The 21,039-nt window shown below is 36.4% G+C and overlaps 2 protein-coding genes across 3 annotated transcripts; both read left to right on the plus strand.

Moving 5' to 3' along the window:
• Positions 1 to 8,384: 8,384 nt before the first annotated feature.
• LOC147551790 (uncharacterized) lies at positions 8,385 to 10,373 on the plus strand. Its single transcript, XM_086669643.1, has 3 exons — positions 8,385 to 8,655; positions 8,765 to 8,948; positions 10,021 to 10,373. Exons 1-3 carry the CDS (start codon positions 8,607 to 8,609, stop codon positions 10,064 to 10,066), a joined length of 279 nt encoding a protein of 92 aa, XP_086525769.1. The 5' UTR covers positions 8,385 to 8,606; the 3' UTR covers positions 10,067 to 10,373.
• A 6,829-nt stretch (positions 10,374 to 17,202) lies between these two features.
• Positions 17,203 to 20,501, plus strand: LOC147551791 (heptahelical transmembrane protein 4-like). 2 transcript variants are annotated; one of them, XM_086670703.1, is made up of 4 exons: positions 17,203 to 17,538; positions 17,706 to 17,971; positions 18,966 to 19,272; positions 19,675 to 20,501. In XM_086670703.1, the coding sequence occupies exons 2-4, from the start codon at positions 17,721 to 17,723 to the stop codon at positions 20,326 to 20,328; spliced, it is 1,212 nt and encodes a 403-aa protein (XP_086526829.1). In that variant the 5' UTR covers positions 17,203 to 17,538; positions 17,706 to 17,720; the 3' UTR covers positions 20,329 to 20,501. The 2 variants fall into 2 exon arrangements, with proteins under 2 accessions (XP_086526829.1, XP_086526830.1); XM_086670704.1 differs by having other exon boundaries at positions 17,331 to 17,538; positions 17,702 to 17,971.
• The last annotated feature ends 538 nt before the right edge of the window (positions 20,502 to 21,039 follow it).

Below are 21,039 nucleotides of genomic sequence, written 5' to 3' on the forward strand. Positions count from 1 at the left end.
TGATGTGAGAGAATGGAGATTTACTTTCTAACCTAATTAAAGTGAACTTCACAAATTAAAATAGAACCTTAAACCATAGGGATTTAGAAACATTCAATTTTAGAAAACAATATCTGTGTTATTTAACTAGGGGGGTTAGGTTTGTATTTTATTGACCTTTATTTTTGTTGAAAGTCATTTATTGACCTTCCAAGAGAGCCATCTCTTAGTATCCCAATGCGCCATTGGCAATGCCCTCTATTTGCTTTAAAAGAAAAGTCGCCTTCTTCTATTTTTCTCCGTCAACATTGTACTTTGGGTTGGCTCATTCAAACAGACCATTAGGTACTTTTCTATCCTAAACTTTTAAACCAAAGACAAACTCACCTTGTAGACTAGTCTCATATAAAATTAACTCCACCCAAAGAATTCATGGCCACACGCTAAATAAGAGCATCTCCAATGGGACACTCTAATAAACACTCTAAAAATCTAGTTGTCATGTGTCAAATAAAGATTCTCTTTCCTAGTGTCAATATAGAGACACTCTACATTTGTTTGGTCTCCAATGGAGATCTCTAAAATCTCTTACTTAATACACATGTCCCTCTTCAATTCAATAGATAAAAAGTAGTTGAAAAACAAAGTTTTCTATTGGTTGAAATAATAAAGTAACACTTAGAGAGTCTCAAGTAGACACTCTCATTTTAGAGTTTCTCTCTCTAGACACTCTATAATAAATGTGTCCAACTCATTATAGAGTGTGTAACAAAGTGTTCCATTGGAGATGATTTTTTAACAAAAACTCCAAAAAGTCATATGTTGCACTCTAAGTGTTAGAGATTGAATGTCCCATTGGAGATGCTCTAAGTGGCTAGTTTAGGCTCGTTTTGGAAAATACTAGTTTGATTGGGGAATATGAAAGGGTTGTTTCCCAAATGGCCTCTTAGTTCATGACAAGTTTCCTGCCTAGACTTCTGGTTTTTCGAAAATGCATAGATGACTTCTTTTTGTTGTTGACGTCAAAAGACCGTTAATTTTATATTTTATCTCTCAATACTATCCTTCTTTTAATTGTTTCACATCAATTTTCTTTCACTCTTTCTAAAAAAATATCACTCTCTCATCATTTATGATTTTATCTTCTCTGAATGAGCTTTCTTCCTCTCTCTCTCTCTCTCTCTCTCTCTCTCTCTCTCTCTCTCTCTCTCTCTCTCTCTAAATTAGGGTTCTCTTTATCTTTTCTTTTTCTTAGATTCTTACATCTACAGGAAGTCGGGAACATTGAATCGATCAACTAAATTCCTACTTAGGTTCAATTTCAATCATTTTGCTTGTTGTCTACTTTATTAGGGGTAGTCCACGGGTTTCAGAACCAAAATAAAATTCAAAAAAGGATTAAGGTTCAATCTTCTCAGAAAATAGGATTTTAGTCATTTTTCCCTTTTGAAAGAAACATTGTTGATACATAATGTGTTGTATATATAACACATATAAAGAAAAATGAAATAAAATATGAAACTTTAACAATAAATAACACGTTATTTATGAAACAAAACAAGAATCAATAAACAGAAATATACTAAATGTGTTTTGTTGTAGAAATATACGTAATTGTACTAAATGTGTTTTGTTGTAGAATCAATAAACAGAAATATACTAAATGTGTTTTGACATCTATACATACTTTAACTATACTAAATGTGTTTTGTTGTAGAAATATACGTAATTGTACTAAATAACGTTTATATCGCGAAACAGAGAGTAAGTTTGAAATCAATCGAAAAAATCTGAGGAAAAAAAAAAAGAAAGAATTTTGGGGATTGGTTTTCAAAAGTGGGTTTTTTCTTATATAAAATGTTAGAATTGGTATTATGATTAAATAGAAATGATAGAGATCTGTTTTTTCTATAGAGATGGGTCAATTTGGACTAAATATCCGTTATAATGATTATTTTGACTTAAAATCCTATTTTAATATTAGGGTGGACTAAATGTGTGTTTAGGTGTAGATTTTTGGAGAAACCCAAAAATTATTAAAAGAATACCGTCTTTAAAACTAGAACTGCGATTTGATGATGTTGTGAATGTCATCTCCAACGGATCTTTTGAGTTCAAGATAAAAAAAAAAAAAAAAAAAGCAGATCATGTTATCAAGGACCAGATGCCTTATATGGCCGATTTGATGTTAAGGGGAAGGTACCTGTTAGAGATATTAATGGAGTTTGAGTTAGAGAGAAGAGAGGTTAGTGTAATAAGAGTGTAAGAATATAGTTTGAGTTAGAGAGAAGAGAGATTAGTGTAATAAGGGTGTAAGAATAAGTCGACCAGGGTTATAATGGTCTTTTCCTCTTTTTCATTTTCTGTTATAATGAGTGAGAAAGTCGTTACTTGGATAACAAACTTTCTCTCTCTATAACAACCTTCGTCTTCTCTCATTCTACTTGTATATAAGGAGAATCTCTCTCTCTTTGATAATTAATAAAAAAACTACAACTTCTCTCTCTACCAATCTTTCACTTCTTACATGGTATCAGAGCGTCTAGGTTTTCAATTTGCTTCCGCATCTACAATCTAGAGAGAGAAACAATCGAAATTCATGGCGTCGTCTTCATCATCTTCACAACCTTTAACATTCAATATTACTAATTTCATCTCAATTAAACTCGATGAAAACAATTTTCTGGTTTGGCGTGATCAATTTGAGTCTATTTTGATCAGTAATGATCTGATAGGATATGTTGATGGATCGATTTCGCAACCTGAAACTTCTATTATCGATTCAGAAGGAAGAGAGATTATTAATCCAGCCTTTCAAACTTGGAGAAAATATGATCATTATGTGAAATCGTGTTTGAAAGCTACTTTCTCGGATTCAATTTCAGCTGATGTTCTAGGGCTTCCTACTTCACACAAGATCTGGAGCTATCTAAATGAGGTTTATGCTGAGGAATTTGAAGCTAAACAAGACTTTCTTCGAAGGCAAATTCAGAATATTCAGAGAGGTAATGCTTCTATCAATGATTATCTTCGAAGAATAAAGTCATTAGCTGATTCTTTAGCTTCTGTTAATGATAAAGTTTCTGAGAAAGAGATGATTCGTATTATTTTAGCTGGATTAGGCAAAAAGTTTAGTCAATTTGTTATAGCTATTGATAATAGAACAGATAGAATTCATCTTCCTGAGTTAAGATCAAAGCTGCTTCATCATGAACAATGGCTTCTTTCTCAAGAAACTGTTGAACAAACAGCTTATTATGTTAATCAAAGTAACACACGAAATCAAAAACCTTTTAGACAAGGTTCATATCAATCCAAACCAAATCAGAAATACAAGTCTGATTCTGTGCAGACGAAAAGTCTTAAAAATCAGAATGAGATTCCACAATCTCCATCAAATTCACAACAACAACAAACTAGACATCCACTTATGAATAAGAAAGCAGTAAATTTTGATTTCACTTCAATTCCTTGTGGAATTTGTCATAAATGGGGTCACTTAGCAAGTAAGTGCAGATTCAGATACACACCATCAACATCTCTGAATTCTCCAAACTTTGCTGGTCTTCATATTAAAGATAATACCAATTCTTCCTTACCAAGTATGGAAGATAATACAGAATCATCTCAAGAAGAGTGTAATGTTGCTATTGAAGAGTGTCATATGGCTGCTACTACTATTTCTCCTTCCAAAGTCTGGCTTGCTGATTCAGGAGCTTCAAGCCATATGACAAATGATGCTAAGGTACTGGCTCAAACTTCTCCTTATCTTGGTCATGAGTCAGTTATGGTAGGAAGTGGCTCTTCAATCCCTATTGTGTGTACTGGTAATGCAACATTGAATACTTCAGATCATGAGTTTGAGTTAGAGAACATACTAGTGGTTCCTCATTTAAAGAAAAATTTACTCTCTATTTCAAAATTCACTAAGGATAATGATTGTTCTGTTGAGTTTTTCCCTTGGGGATATAGCATCAAGGATCTCTTATCTAGGGATATCCTTACAGAAGGTCCAATGATCAATAATCTTTACCCCATTGAATGTCAATCTGAAGATGTCCCATTGGGACTTACTGCTGTCTTATCAGCTTCTCCCTCTCTATGGCACAAGAGACTTGGTCACACTGCTAGAGGTGTCTTGGAGAAACTAAATTCAAAAGGGCTTATTCAATTGAACTCCACTGACTTTGTGAGAGTCTGTCACTCTTGTCAACTAGGCAAGAGCAAGTGTCAGCCCTTCCCTCTTTCCACTAGTAGTTCTTCCTTTCCACTTGAGATGATCCACTGTGATGTCTGGGGTCCAGCACCAGTGGAGACAGTTAATGGAACAAGATATTACATACTCTTTGTTGATGATTTTAGCAAGTATTTTTGGATATATCCTATGAGGCAAAGATCAGAGAGTGTGGATTGCTTTAAGCAATTCAAAATTACATATGAGAAACTCTTATCTACTTCTATTAAGATGTTTCAAAGTGATGGGGCACCTGAACTCTCTAAAGGTGAATTCAAGAAGTATTTGGATGAGAATGGGATTTTGTTAAGATGTTCTTGTCCTTACACCCCTCAGCAAAATGGTACTGCTGAGAGGAAGAACAGACAGATTACTGAAGTTGGTAATACCTTCTCATTTCAAGCTTCTCTTCCAAAATCATATTGGTTTGATGCTTTTGAGGCTGCTGCTTATGTGATCAATAGGCTACCTTCTAAGGTTCTTGATCAAAAGTCTCCTTATGAGGTACTTTTCTCTACTCATCCTGATTACTCATTTCTAAAAGTATTTGGTTGCACCTGCTACCCTCATTTAGCTTCAACTAGACAAGATAAACTATCTCCAAAATCTGTGAAGTGTGTATTTTTGGGTTATAGCTTGATTCACAAAGGGTATAAGTGTCTTGATCCTTCAACCTCTAGAATTTATATCTCAAGACATGTGACATTTGATGAGGAATCTTTTCCTTTTGCTGAGCAACTTGTTTCACCTCATTCTAAACAACCATCTCTTAAGCCAGCACAGGTTGTTCTACCCTTTGTCACTACTGAATTCCCTATCCCCTCTTCATCACTTTCTCAAAATCAACCTCAGGGACATTCTTCTGTACCTTTTTCACATTCAACACATCATATAGGAGAGAGTAGCATCAATAATTCTTCTGTCATTGCTAACCCTGCTCCTATACATCCTATGACAACCAGATCAAGGACTGGTGCTCTAAGACCTAGACACTTAGAAGATTTTGTCACCTATCATTCAGTGTGTCATCCTTTGCCTCAATGTTTTCTAGCTTTACTTGATATACCTACAGAACCTACTTGTTTTACTCAAGCTTCAAAGTCTCCTGAGTGGATGCAAGCAATGAAAGATGAAATTGAAGCTTTACATCATAACAACACTTGGTCTTTAGTTCCTAAGCAAGACTCTATGAATATCTTGGGTTGTAAGTGGGTTTTTAAGACAAAACTCAAGTCAGATGGTAGTATAGAAAGGTACAAGGCTCGACTTGTGGCCAAGGGGTTTCATCAATTAGATGGTCTTGACTATTCTGAAACCTTTAGCCCAGTTGTGAAATTTTCCACCATTAGGGCTGTTCTCACCATTGCTGTCACAAATCAATGGTCTATAAAACAGCTAGATGTATCAAATGCATTCTTACATGGTGTCTTAGATGAGGATGTCTTTATGGTACAACCTCCTGGATTTGCAGAAGCATCTAAGAAGGATTGGGTATGTCATCTTCACAAGTCCTTATATGGCCTAAAGCAGGCTCCAAGAGCCTGGTACACAAGATTTGCTACTTTCTTGCTTGATTATGGGTTTCAAAAGAGTGCCACAGATCACTCAATGTTTGTGTTTCAAGCCGCAGGTGTAACTTTGGTCCTACTTCTCTATGTAGATGATATAATCCTAACTGGATCATCTCCTGACTTGATTACTTCTTTAATAATGTCTCTACATAGTGAGTTTGCCATGAAAGATTTGGGCACACTTCATTACTTTCTAGGAATTGAAGTTACAGCCAGCTCTTCTTCTGAGTTGTTACTTACTCAAAATAAGTACACATTGGAGCTTCTTCAGAAGGCAGAGCTTCTTGAGTCTAAATCGATTGCTACCCCAATTCCATTTGGGAAGAGACTCTCTCAGGCTGATGGTGTTCTCTTAGATGATCCTACTCATTATAGGAGTCTTGTGGGTGGTCTTCAGTATCTCACAATGACTAGGCCTGACATAGCTTTTGGAGTGAACTATGTAGCACAATTTTTGAAGGAACCAAGAGATGTTCATCTCCAAATGGTTAAGAGGATTTTCAGATACATAAAAGGAACTCTTGGTTCTGGTCTTTCAATCAAGTCAGGGGATATTACTTCTCTTACTGCTTATAGTGATTCAGATTGGGCAGGATGCCCTGATTCCAGAAGATCAACTTGTGGCTACTGTGTTTTTCTTGGTAATACATTGGTGGCCTGGTGTTCTAAGAAACAGCCTACTGTGGCTCGATCAAGTACAGAGGCTGAATACAAAGCTCTAGCTGTGGCTACATCTGAGCTATTGTGGTTATCATATGTTTTGGCTGAATTGGGGATTTCTGTTTCCAAACCATTTGTGCTGAAATGTGATAACTTAGGGGCTCGTCACTTGGCTACAAACCCTGTCTTCCATGCTCGCACGAAGCATGTGGAGATAGATTACCACTTTGTTCGAGACTTAGTTTCTTCTGGTTCTCTTCGACTTGATTTTGTTCCATCTCATCTTCAACTTGCAGATGTGTTTACTAAAGGATTGTCTAACCCTCTGTTTCTCTCTCTCATTAACAATCTGATGAAGATCACTCCTTCTTCAGCTTGAGGGGGAGTGTTAGAGATATTAATGGAGTTTGAGTTAGAGAGAAGAGAGGTTAGTGTAATAAGAGTGTAAGAATATAGTTTGAGTTAGAGAGAAGAGAGATTAGTGTAATAAGGGTGTAAGAATAAGTCGACCAGGGTTATAATGGTCTTTTCCTCTTTTTCATTTTCTGTTATAATGAGTGAGAAAGTCGTTACTTGGATAACAAACTTTCTCTCTCTACAACAACCTTCGTCTTCTCTCATTCTACTTGTATATATGGAGAATCTCTCTCTCTTTGATAATTAATAAAAAAACTACAACTTCTCTCTCTACCAATCTTTCACTTCTTACAGTACCTTTAGCTAAAAAATTGGATTTGGTTTTCCAAACTATACCGTCTCATTGAAACCCAAACCAGAATACGATACGTTTTGTGTTTATAATTTGAATTGGTGTTAAATCCAAACCACAATGTCTTTTCCACCAAAAGAACACTACAAAAAAAATATCTATTAGGGACAAACATTCTTACGTTTGTTGGGACCTTCTCCTTCACCGGAACAGAGATACAAGGTAACAAGGAGAAAGAAAGAGGCGGAGGGGAGAAAGGAGGAGAAGAGTACTGGGGGAGTCTTGTAATCCCCCTTACTCAATAGAGGTCAAATCAGATTGACTAAGTCTTATGCTACTTGTTTTTTTTTTTGGCCAGCGCTTTGGGGAAAGCTAAATAGTTTCCGGGGTGTGAAATTTTAAAGGGAATATGTAGAATTGTAGAAATTTTCAGGGGAAATAAAAAAAACACTCCACCTCACCTCACTCTATCTCCACCTCACCTCACTCTATCTCCACCTCACCTCACTCTATCACCTCACCTCACTCTATCTCCACCTCACCTCACTCTATCTCCACCTCACCTCACTCTATCTCCACCTCACCTCACTCTCTCTCCACCTCACCTCTTTGTCTTCTCCGATTAGGTCGCCGGCCGGAAATTTTTCCGGCCGGCGACCATTAAGACAAAAAAAAAAAATTTCGCTCTCTCTCTCTGTAGAAACTCCGGCGAAGGGGTTTCCCTTCGCCGGAGTTCCGGTCTGTTGAAGAACAGACCAGTTCGGGTCTGTTGAAGAACAGACCGATCTGGTCTGTTGAAGAACAGACCAGTTCCAGTCTGTTCTTCAACAGACCGGAACTCCGGCGAAGGGAAACCCCTTCGCCGGAGTTTCTAGAGAGAGAGAGAGTGAGCGAAATTTTTTTTTTGTCTTCATGGTCGCCGGCCGGAAAATTTTCCGGCCGGCAACCTAATCGGAGAAGATAGAGGTGAGGTGGAGAGAGAGTGAGGTGAGGTGAGGTGGGGTGGAGAGAGAGTGAGGTGGGTGGAGAGAGAGTGAGGTGAGGTGAGGTGGAGAGAGAGAGAGGTGAGGTGGAGAAGTATTGTGTTTTCCCCCTAAATAAAATTGTCAAACAAAATTGACCAATTTTTGACCAAGTCTTCACACCCCGGAAACTATTTAGCTTTCCCCAAAGCGCTGGCCTTTTTTTTTTTTTTTAACCCCAAAATAACCTAGTCCCCGCAGCCCAATCTGTATACCCCAGAGCGGCGGCCTATCTTTCGTATGGATAAACCGTGTAGGATACTAACGGAGACTTGTATTATGCTGTTTCCAAAGTCTCCTTCTTTTACTCTATAAAAACTCCCTTCAACTTATTACACTCTGTCCTCCTCTCTCTCTCTCTCTCTCTCTCTCTCTCTCTCTCTCTCTCTCTCTCTCTCTCTCTCTCTCTTTCTCTCTTCACCTAGAAAATAATGAGTTATTACAACCAACAACCTCCGGTGGGTGTTCCTCCTCAACAAGGTATAGTCTTTCTATCTAAATTCTAATATAGGGTTTCTCTTAAATTGGGTGTTTGAATTTGAGAATAATTGATTAATGGGTTCTTGATTATATATGTTGATGAATGAAGGATATGGGAAAGATGCTTACCCACCACCAGGGTACCCTCCACAAGGATACCCACCACAACAAGGTTACCCTCCTCAGCAAGGTTACCCTCCCCAACAAGGTTATGGTTATCCTCCTCCACAGCAAGGTTACCCTCCTCAACAACAGCAACCTCAAAAACAAGGACCTGGTCTCATGGAAGGATGGTACACACCCACACACACTCTCTCTCTAGATTCTTAATTATCCTAGTGTTTGTCTCTCTAAATTTACTCTGAATTTGAGTTGATGGAAACATTTAGGACAAATTATTCAGATTGAGATCTAGATAATAATTTCTTTTGAAAATTGGCTACTAGTACCGGCAGGTCAGATCGGTGTTAGGTGTCAGGCTGCCGGCCGGTCACCGGTGGTAGCAAAGCATCTGTTACTAACGTGCGCTAAGCTATGTATGTCATTAATCTTCCATCGAAGATAAACAAGTAGAATAACTAACGTCGAAAAACACGTTGAGATGATTTGGTCAAATCTGTTATAAACTACTTCTTTTTTAAATCATAGAAATTTTCCCAAACTACCCTTGAATCTTCTTTCTTACCCTCAGTACGGACTGAGGGTATATTAGGCAGAAGGTGTGAAATTATTGGAGAAGCACAAAAAAACTTGAAATTATTGGTGGACTGGTAGGGTCAATCGTGCTGGGACATATGTGCCCTATGTATGTTTCAGTCAGTCTTCCCCGGCAGCAATGCAAAACTCAATTAATATCTATAGTATGTGTCAAGTTGTAATTAAATTACATCTCAATTCTTTTATGTCTCCAACTACCTGCACATCTTGAAATGTTCTAAGGCGCCAGTATTACATTGGAAATGCTTACGAAAATGAGCTTAGTTTTATTGACGACCCTAGATAAACATTTTGGAAATTTGAAAGTATTAAAATGTCTAAGTCGGTTTATTAATTGGGGATCTATTATTTCAGTAGTGACATTATTTTAGATATCAATAATTTCTTGTATACCTATTAGTAGTAAATTTAGTAGATAATGAATGTGTTTACCTCTCCTTGTTTTAAGGAGAGGAATAGGGGATTAGAAATCATAAATATCTTGAACAAAACCAAAGAAAACTAGTTATCATACTTAATTGATCAGTTTCTTTTTCCTAATTGAAAAATTAAAGATCAAGAGATAAGAGCTAAATATAGATATAACTTTAAAAACTTCAATATTAAAAACTAATGGAGTTTTGATGATTACTTTATTATATTGTGCAGTTTGGCAGCTCTTTGTTGTTGTTGTCTCCTAGATGCTTGTTTCTAAGTAGACTGAGCAGAATGGATGAATGATGGGGGAAGGCTTTCTACCACTACTACTACAAGCAAAAGAAAACCCTAAATTATATTATTAAATTTCTTACCAACTTGTTTTTTTTCTAGATCTTATTGCTTTATAATTTTCTTTTGTTTGGAGAAAAAATTGAAGTGTTATGGATTTTATGATTTGTAAATGAGACCTTTCTTCTTCCCTTGGTGTTGGTTGGATTTGGCATTTGGAGATTCATATTGGGTTTTGTGCATGATTTTTATATATGTTATCTTTCTTCTTTCAATGAGAAATTCATAATTTATTATTTCTGATTATTTTATTCAAGTCTTAGTAAACGATCAATTTGATATAATCTTGTCCAAAAATCTAAAATTTATTTTTCATAGACTTTTTGAGGCATCCACCAAAAAAATTGACCCACTGAGTGGGTGGAATGGACTTATAAACAAGTGGTATTATTCATAGTGTTCTATTTAAGAGCTAATGGGCAAATGTCTTACCATCCAAGGGGGAACTATGAGACGGAATAGGGTGTCATTTGGGAACCAAGCCTTACCTTATATTGGCTTCCCTTTCCGCCGGGCCGGGAAGCCAATTTAAGGAAAGGGTGGGAGGCTCGTTGAGATGAGATGCGGCCAGTTGGATAGGGTCCATGAATAAAAGGAGCCAATGACTACCGCATACAGGGAGGGGGTCGGCTCAGTGCTTAGCATTAGAGAAGTTGGCCGCCTAATCGCCCGTTGTCATACCACAATGAGCTCCTTTATGCGGGAACAAAGCTTTTCCTCGGTTGGAACACAAACGGACACCTATGTGCAGTGCGCTCCACTTATTGTTTTGGTGAAACCTATGCACTCCACTAGAATCAGGATCAAATGGATGAATGTTCAATCTCTACTTCTACTGCTAAGGGGGAGAGTGACCTATTTCTTCATTATTATCTCGTGATGAATAACAAGAGAGCGAGAAAGAAATTGGTTGCTCGAATTCTTATTGGCCTCTGAGTGCACCTGTCGACTACAGGACCATGTGTCTTGGTATAGTACAGGTGGTTTGTCTTTTACAGGGCTCAATTGCTGGGAATTCGGCTGATATACCCCAACCAAAAGGCCACCTGCCTCACGACGTTTTGATTAGAGAAATTGTTTGCCCCTTAGCTAAGGATTATGCTAATACTTAGCAACAACAAAAAAGGATTATGCTAGTGGACAGTAAAGTTATCTTTAAGAAATAGTAGAAAATTTGAGAAAGTAAATTGATAGAAACTCTAAACTGCAAAGAACAATGGGCAACTTAATGTCCATAAACGACCGCCCATGGAGAATTTGCGGACAAGGAGGGTATCTCTTTGAGACTCTCTAAGTGTCACTTTAAAACTTAAATCAATAGAAACATTTTCTTTTCAACTACTTGTTCCATATTCAATTAAAAAGTGACATGTGTATTAAGTAGAGAGATTTTAGAGATTTTCATTGGATGACCAAAAAGTTATAGAGTGTCTCTATGTGTATTCGGAAAGAGAATCTTTATTTGACACTTGACAATTAGACTATAGAGTTTTTGTTAGAGTGTCCAACTGGAGATGCTCTAAAAGTCTAGGTCAGTTAAGATTATCAGGCGGACTTAGACGAATTATTTTGAAAATTCTAGTGTGCAAAACTCGTCCAAGCCCGTCAACCTTCTTGTTTCATTGGGTATCATATGTTCACGCCTCACGTTTTCACTATTCCAGAAGAGGACACTTCGGGCACCTGTATAAATATATATATATATTAAACATATCAACCTACATTAAATATTTAAGAATTTAGTAGTTATTATGATACAACCAATTAGCGGGTCACTGCCATACTTCGTCACTTTAGTCACTACCACCCTACAATCATCACATATTCACATCCATGATACAACCAATTAGCGGGTCACTGCCATACTTTGAAATATATAAATTATACTTAAACCCAATAATTTGACTGTGTCCGTGACTTGCACAACATTTGTATTTGCAATTATAGATTTGGGTACTCTTTTGGTTTTGATTTTTGCAGCATGTAAAGCATTTTGGACTCAGAAATGTAAAAACAGAGTTGGTGTTCAAATAGCAAATGATATCACTAGAGGATTTTGCAGTTTAACAAAGCTTTAGTTTGTCGTGTTAGTGGAATAGCAGTGTAATCACAACTTCTCGTGACGTGTTTAAAAAGAACTATTTGTGTTCTATAAACGCGGGTTACATAGTTGTGTTCCAAGCCGTGTGTTTAAAAGCAGTTTTAGGTCTTTTGTGTTTCATGAAGGTGAATTGAAAGGTCTGTTTAATCTGAGCTTTATTTGCAAAAGATGAGACTTCTAATACGTTTCCATATGCGGAGTATAAGGTCTTTAGAGGTAAGCACTCCCCAATATATATATATATATATATATATCATGCATCAATACAAATTCATATGTGATGCAACAAAAGAACTTGCTTGTGCCCTAGGGGGCTATACCTAGTGATAAATAAATAAGAGTTAATTCTTATTTGGCTCCCTATTTTGTGATCAGCTTCAAATATGGCTTCTTATTTTCACACAAATGCCATAACTACCCCTCATATTGATGTATTTACAAAAAGAAAATAAAAAAGAAAACTTAAATTCCACCTCACTTCCCTCTCCACTCATCTCTCTCCAACTCACCTCTCTCTCTCTCCAAGTCACCACTCTCTTCTCCGGTGAAGGTCGCCGGCCGGAAAATTTTCCGGTCGGCGACCTTCAAACTTAAAAAAAAAAAAAATTCACTCATCTCTCTCTCTCTCTAAATTTTTTTTTTTAAGTTTGAAGGTCGCCGGCCGGAAAATTTTCCGACCGACGACCTTCATCGGAGAAGAGAGTGGTGACTTGGAGAGAGAGGTGACGTGGAGAGAGATGAGTGGTGGAATTTAGGTTATTTATTTTATTTTATTTTGAAAGTACATTAATAGGAGGGGTAGTTATGACATTTTTCTGAATAGAGGGCCATATTTGAATTTACAGAAATTTGGGGGCCATATTTGAAGCTGGTCACAAAGTAGGGGGCCAAATAGGAATTAACTTAATAAATAATCAAACTTTTATTCACCTGCTTTAACTAATTCAAACATACACCACGCATATTATGCTAATAGTATCAATAAAATGTTAGAATAATACTGAAAATGTTGTTAATCTTGTTTAACAACATAATTATATATGACTAATATTTTGTAACGTAAAATGACTGTTTTTATTAAATAAATTTCATGTTCTATCTTGGTCTTATACTGTTTATTAATTTAGGAATAGATATACTGTATGATTTATTACACCCTATTATTGGACCTTAGACTAAAAAAATTCTTCTATCTAAAGAAAGAATTTTAGTAAAAACAGTTAATATAGTCGATCTTGTTTAACAACATAATTATATATGTTATCAATAGTTTATAACAAGTCAAGAGAAAAAGAAGGGTAGAAAGGATTTTAGGAAAAATAAGAATGTTTTGAGATGAGATAAACAACACAGAGATCTGGGTTTAAGCTTTATTTGAAATAACTTTTATGAAGTGAGTTTTGTTAACAAAAAAGAAAAATTAGGGGGCAATTTTCTATTTGGTCCCGATTTTTAGGCTTCTCATCAAAAAATTCTCACAAAATTGGGTTAGCATCCCATATAGATTGCAAATCTAATCAAACATAAATATCAATTAAAATATGTAACAAAATACATGCCTAGCAATCCTCTAATCGTGCATCAGTGTATGTATTTCACTGGTGCACGTTATGAAGTACTAATAAGGCTGTTTTAATTCATCACTATAATATATACCACTACACTACTTAGGTCTTCATTTCATTTCATTGGTTAGGTTATCATTCATCGCCTTTCTGATCATAATCACTACATTAAACTTCTATTCTTGGAAATGGTAGCTATGGCCATTAGATTTTGGGTCTTCTCTCTTGCTTTTCTTGCTCTTCAAATTTCTTCGCCCGTTCTCAGCGCCTTTGACATCGTTTTGGCGAACCCCTCAGCAAATAGACCAATTTTTATCGGGGGAGGAAAGAGTGATATAGGAAACAACCGTGTAGTAGATAAAAAAGGTTGTATGAACTTGAAGTAAAGCCTAAACAAATCGTGATCCAAGGACTTGTTTATTGTCGATCGGGCATTAACCTCATTCCGATTGAAGGTAAATCTTTTATCTAACTAAACATAAATGGATTATAAAAATGTTCGCACGTATTCTTTCATCGTTGATCAGTAAATGAAAGCTAAAAGAAGACTTTGCAGAGGCTGAATTATTTTGGTTAGAAGTGTAATAGTCATTTTACGTTAAAAAAAATGATAAATGGGCGCTTGCTTGACTTTTTTAGTTCTTTCTCTAAAATTTTTATCCTTTTAATGTTATATTTAAAATTAATAATTTATAGTTGAAAATTGAAATCAAAATCTTACACACGTACATAATTTGAATGTGGGAGCCCCTGTTGGGAGCGTGACATCTGAATTGAAAAAATTGTCTTACATTGGAGTTGCTCTTAGTCAAGTAAGATTTGAATTTTTAAGATACTAACACAATGCACCTAAGGTGCTGTTTGTTTTTTAAATATTTCAGATCTGAAATCTGAATTGCTGAAATCTGAATTGAGGCAAATTCAGATGTCAGACGTTTGTTTTTTCTGATTTTCGAAAATCTGAAATAGTAGTTGAATTAAGTGTATGTCTGAATTGGCTGAAAACTAGTCCATAATTTTCAGACTTCAAAATAAGTCTGAAACAATGACACCCTATCTGAATTAGGTTAAATGACACTTATACCCCCATTAATTAGAAAAAGAAATTATTTCTTTTAAAGTTTTTCCACCCCCAGACCCCCACCACCAACTGACCGCCACCACCACCTGACCGCCACCACCGCCAGACCGCCGCCACAAAATCACTACCACCACCACCACAAAATCACTACCACCACCAACACCACAAAACCACCACCGCCATAATCACCATTACGAAATTAGGGCATCGCCACCACCACCACAAAATCACTACCACCACCACAAAATCACTACCACCAACGTTAAACAAAACCGCCACAATCTCACCATCAAAAAATCAGGAAATCGCCACCACAACCACCACAAAATCGCAGATCTTGTGGATTAATTTCGGCTATAGAGAGAGGGAGTTAGAGAAGATCTAGCCATATTTTCACTTACTTTTAGAGAGATGGATTGAGAGAGGATTCGATCTGGTTAGAGAGAAAGGGTTGATACAGCAGTTGTGATGTAGGTGGTGGAGAGAGGAGTTTAGGTTTGAAGAGAGAAAGAGTTTATGAGACGGCGGTTGTGTCCTAGGTGGTGGAGAAAGAAGGAGTTTAGGGTTTGAAGAGACAAATAGTTTAGGGTTTCTATTTATTAGAAATAGTTTAGGGTTTCCTTAAATTAGGTTTTTGTCTAAAATATCAAAAGAGGGGTATAAATGTCAAAAGTTTATTTCAGATTTAATCATTCAGATTTTAAAACAAACATGTTAATTAAAATATTTCAGATTCAGTCATTTCAGTTCAGCTAATTCAGATTCAGTTAATTCAGATTCAGTTAATTCAGATTCAGACACATATAAAAAAAACAAACAGCACCTAAAAGAAACTAAACTTATGATCAATTTTCATGATTTTGTATGCAGGAGCTGTGGCCAAGGTGACATGTTTGGCAGTTAAAGAAAATGGATATGAATCTTCTCCATACACTACCATGACCAACCCAACTAACAAGAAAGGCTAATTCTACACAATATTGCCTGAACCAAAACATGGATTCAAATACCTAATACAATGCAAGGTCACCCTTGGGGTATCACCATTAAAGACTTGTAGTGTTCCTACTAAAACTGGTGCAGTTATTGGTCCATATCAGATTATCTCCAACAAACACTACTTGTACTCTGTTGGACCTTTTATCTATTCCCCAACACCTAAACCCAACAATGGCAAATACTAGAGAGAGAGAAAGTTTTATGAGAGAAGATCTTATCCGTGTATCCAACCTTAATGGGCTCTGTTTAATTTCTCATCTTTAATTAAAAAAAAATGTTTGGTTTTAATTGCTTACAGTATCTGATCTTTCCCACCATATATAGGCAGGGGCGGACCCACGTTGGGGCCTATGGGGACACGTGCCCCCACGGCTCCAGAGTGGGTCCCGAGCTGAAAATGTAAGTGATTTCGAAATTTCCTAAGGTCAGTTCTAAATAATTTGAGTAGTTGTTATAATTGAACATGAAATTGGAATTGCCTAGATGGTGAGGTAGTAGTTGTTTACTACAAAGGTCGTGGGTACGAATCCCATTGCCATCACCATTTCTTTTGGGTAATTTATTTTTGTCCCAACATTTTTTGATGTTAGCTTTTGGCATTCCGAATACTCTTTGTAATTAGATTGTAGTCAAATCAACTCACGTTTAGTGGTAATCTAATTCGATGAGTCATGAGTGTTACCATCACACATAGAGATCATTTGTTTTCAAACTTATAACTCGTTTTGGTAGAGTTTCGTAATGAAGCTCGACAATTTGTCATTTGGGATGACATTCATTTTTTACTATTTAATATAATTAAATGTGCCCCCACAATAAAGAATTTCTGGGTCCGCCCCTGTATATAGGTACGGTTGAGAAAGTTAATGGTTATTGAAGATTTTTTTTTTTTTAAATGGTTAAGCGTGTACCTCTTACCACTCCAACCAAGGGTTGTTGGTTCATGGTTATTGAAGTTAAACAAAATATTGGTTTTGTATGATGGAGATAAAATATCGAATATTTATTGAGTTATTTCCCAAATGGCCCCCAACTTTGTGACCAGCTTCCTGCCTAACCCCCTACTTTACCAATAATTCCCATATGGCCCTCTTTTTCAGTTACCGTTAACTTTTCGTTAACCAGTCATTATTTATCTTTCCTCCATCTCATCGCTTCTCTCTGCAACCTCATCGTCTTCTCCGGCAAGGTCGCCGGTCGTTGGGCGGGGATTATGTCAGACAAATACTAAAAGGTTGGCGTGGAGCGCATTAAAACTGTAGTCCGATCTTTTATTTCATATGGTCAGTCTGGCTGAACTTCTTCGAGTTTTGGTTTTTGTGGGCTCTATAGGGTTCGGGTGTCTATGACGGGTTTGGGACCGGGGTCGTCTAATTTTGTACCCCATGGACGTCCTAGTTTCTCCTTCCTCTCTAGATAAGATATACACGAGAGAAATGAATTCACCAATCATTCCTAATAAAATAATAATATTAAAGAGAAGTACAAAATTTCTCTACTTTCTTCCCTCTACAGGATTGTCTCAAATTTCAAGTAAATCTTCTGAAATTCGAAAATCCGAGGGAGATATCGTTTATAATTTCCCTCGACAAAGATTTACCAAGATCAAATACATTGAAATCAGAAGAACTTTGGCTGAATTTCGTTTTCAGGTAATGTCCCCCAATCTAGGTTCTCTTCTTTTACCTAAAAAAAAAAGGTGGAAATTTTTTTGAGTAGTCTGAAAAAATGGGTCTTTTATTAGGTTTTGTTCTAATATATGTTATGAATTATGTGTTTATTAATCTGGGGTTTTGTTGTTTTGAATTTGTGGAGGCAGGATTTTTAGGGAATTATGAACAGGGGGGGTATTGAGAATCATGATTCAGATAATGATTCAGAGAATGAAAATAGTTATTTGAAACAAGGGGGGAAAGGAAAGAGATTATGGAAGAAAGTGAAATATCAGTTAATTGAATATCATGCATTGCCTAATTATATGAAGGATAATGAATTCATTTTAGGTCATTACAGATGTGAGTGGCCTTTGAAGCAGATTTTACTTAGCATTTTCACCATTCATAATGAGACTCTCAATGTTTGGACGTAAGTATTTTAATTCCATCTTTTAATTATCTAAGAACCCTTTTTTTCTCAATTGGTTCTCACATAGATTAAATTTGTTGTGTTATATAAAATATTTTTTCTCATTTGTTTGAAATCTGAATTTTCCGACTCAAATGGAGCCAGAACTAACTTAATTCATCCATTCAGACGAATCAAACATCACAGGTCAGACAGAAACAAACATTCTGAATTCTGACTCTGAGTCAATTTAGACTTCTAGTCTTACTTTAGGGAGGCCAACACTAAGAAGTGATGTTTTAATATAATTTTGTGTGGGATTCATTAGACGATGAACATATAAGATCTTACATTATACCCTGACCCACTAGAGTGGTTTCTAGCATTCGACAAGAGTATGCCAGGGTTGGAAACGGTATGTTGAGTCTTGACACGAAAAACACCAAAAGTTGTTGCGCATGCTGATGTGTGCAAGAAATCGGAGGATTAAGTTTAGCTACTTGAAAAACTAATACAATCCTTAATAGTTTACCATAACAAGCATCATTTTTTTTTAATTGATGTCCCATACTCCCATGTTTGGGTAAATTAATCGTTAAGATTACTCAGGTGTTAATGGAATAACAAAAACAATATTCATCGTAATCTTCCGACGGACAATAGAACTTTTACAGTTCGGACACTTCGTAAGCCAGAAGTTTTCTTTTGAGAAATCGTGTCATGAATGCGAAACTTGAAAGTCCTTTGAAATGAAATCTTCAAACAAAATAAGTGGTTCAATTACTTCCTCACTTAAGGTAAAGTGATTGCATTTCGACAACAAATAGACGTGATTCTTGTGCTATCGAATATCACAGTGCTATCTAATATCATGAATTGAGGTAGAAGATGCTATTTACGTGAGATACTTGGATTTTGAAGTTATTGATTGGATATTTTTCTTATGGATTTTACTTGGGAGTCCATTTCAGAACATAACTTGTCTGCTCTTGTTCCATCTTTTTGTGTTTTGAAGGCACTTGATTGGGTTTTTCATCTTCCTAGCTTTAACAATATACACTGCAATGAAAATTCCGAAGGTTGTTGACCTTCAAACCTTGCAAAATTTACCTGATGTATGGGAAAAAGCAGATCTTCAGAAGTTAAAGACAGAACTCTTGACTTGCCTTCCTTCCCTTCAAAGATTGAAGGACGGTGTAAAGGCTTCTTTACCATCGATGGACATGCTTCCGTCACTCTCAGGATGGAGTGTTGTGGAACTTCTCTCGAAATGTTTACGTGAGAGATTCTCCAGTGGTAATTACACCAATGTTTGGGGTCTGGTAATTTTCTTTTACTTGCCCATATATATAAACTACTTAACATTGACGTAGATACAAGTTTTGGTATAGACGCCGGTACGAGGCGTCGGATGTGGTTAGTAGGAAAAGACCGACATGGAAACACAGATATACTTATATATATATATATATATATATATATACACACACACGTGCACAACGTCTCATCCAGTGTCTCCGGAGTACCGACGGGAGTATTAGAGTACCCAACATGGAAGCTACTGGAAAGGAGTATCGATGTTACGTATTTATAAATTTATAAACTTATCTGGCCTATCCAAAGACTAAACAGGATTATGGATCTAGTCTAGTGATTCTTGCTAAGAATTAAACCGATTAAGTCTCTACTTTTTATGTGATTATCTTTACGTTGCTTAAATGCAGCGAATTGTCAAAGAAGAAATTGCAAGCATGATAGCACCTTTGATGTTAACGCCAATTACTCGGTGGCCATTCTTTGCCTTCTTGGGTGGAGCCATGTTCTGTCTACTGGCGAGCAGCACATGCCACCTTTTCTCTTGTCACTCTGAGCGACTTTCCTATATAATGCTTAGACTCGACTACGCAGGAATTGCAATTCTCATTTCCACTTCTTTCTACCCATCTGTCTACTATTCCTTCATGTGTAAACCCTTCTTCTGCAGCCTTTACTTGGGCTTCATAACACTACTAGGAATTGCAACTCTCTTGGGCTCTCTTCTTCCTGTCTTTCAGAAACCCGAGTTCCGAAAGATCCGGGCTTCTCTATTTTTCGGGATGGGTTTCTCTGGTGTGGCACCGGTACTGCACAAACTAATCTTATTCAATGACCAACCAGAGGCTCTGTTTACGACAGGGTATGAGATACTTATGGGTATTTTTTACGGAATCGGAGCTGTGATATACGCAATGAGAATTCCAGAGAGATGGATGCCTGGTAAGTTTGATATAGTTGGGAATAGTCATCAACTGTTTCATTTGTTTGTACTAGCCGGAGCTTATACACACTATAGGGCAGGGTTGGTGTACCTGAAATGGAGGGATCTACAAGGTTGCTAGGGAAACAAAAGGTGGTGAGAGTAGAGGTTTCTAGAGGAAGAAAATAAAGAACCTTTACTTATCATGATTCTACATGATTTGTAACTTAGAAATATATCTAAAAGTAAAGATAAGCAACTAATTAAATCAAGAATTCTGATTAATGGAGTTTAGAAAGATGGAACTTTTTCCTATGACGAGATTCACATCAAAATCTGAAATGTGACTCAATGTTTAAATTCATTTAGTTCCATGTTGTTTGTTTTTATCTGGCTCGTGCAGTCTGATTTGCCTAATATTTGAGTTGACTATTGATCCCTGTGATTCAAACAAATAAAATTCACACAAGTAAAACGAGACAAACATATTGAAACTCTAGTTGTTCCCCGTAATCTTACAGCCTAATCCTTGATGGCTTGAAATCAACTACGTCGAGTAGAGATTACCCGTATTTTTATAGTAAATCAAATACGAAAATCTGTGTACGCCCATTTATATAGTTTATTCATTACTGACTTGATCTTTTTGTACATATTATTTTTATTATTATTCCATTGTTTGTTATGTTAAATATGTCACATATCACACATGAGTCTCAAGTGATTTTCTTATTGTTGTAAACACCCCATTGCAGGAGGAAAGCGTTCGTTTTCAACTTTTAACAGTATAACGATTTGGACATTCTTTCAAAAGTATAAAAGCCTAAAAGTTCGCAACTTTCAAATAAAAAAA

The sequence above is a fragment of the Eschscholzia californica genome, unplaced genomic scaffold, assembly GCF_041429995.1.
Source record: "Eschscholzia californica isolate CP2 unplaced genomic scaffold, dmEscCali1.0.p SCAF_3, whole genome shotgun sequence".
Lineage (NCBI taxonomy): Eukaryota > Viridiplantae > Streptophyta > Magnoliopsida > Ranunculales > Papaveraceae > Eschscholzia > Eschscholzia californica.

Excerpts from the sequence above, each read along its gene's own strand:
- LOC147551790 (XM_086669643.1), top strand. The coding sequence starts at position 8,607 with ATGAGTTATTACAACCAACAACCTCCGGTGGGTGTTCCTCCTCAACAA. Across the intron at positions 8,656-8,764 it reads GGGTGTTCCTCCTCAACAAG|GATATGGGAAAGATGCTTAC; the intron begins GTATAGTCTTTC and ends TGATGAATGAAG. Across the intron at positions 8,949-10,020 it reads CCTGGTCTCATGGAAGGATG|TTTGGCAGCTCTTTGTTGTT; the intron begins GTACACACCCAC and ends TATATTGTGCAG.
- LOC147551791 (XM_086670703.1), top strand. The coding sequence starts at position 17,721 with ATGAACAGGGGGGGTATTGAGAATCATGATTCAGATAATGATTCAGAG. Across the intron at positions 17,972-18,965 it reads GAGACTCTCAATGTTTGGAC|GCACTTGATTGGGTTTTTCA; the intron begins GTAAGTATTTTA and ends TGTGTTTTGAAG. Across the intron at positions 19,273-19,674 it reads ACACCAATGTTTGGGGTCTG|CGAATTGTCAAAGAAGAAAT; the intron begins GTAATTTTCTTT and ends GCTTAAATGCAG.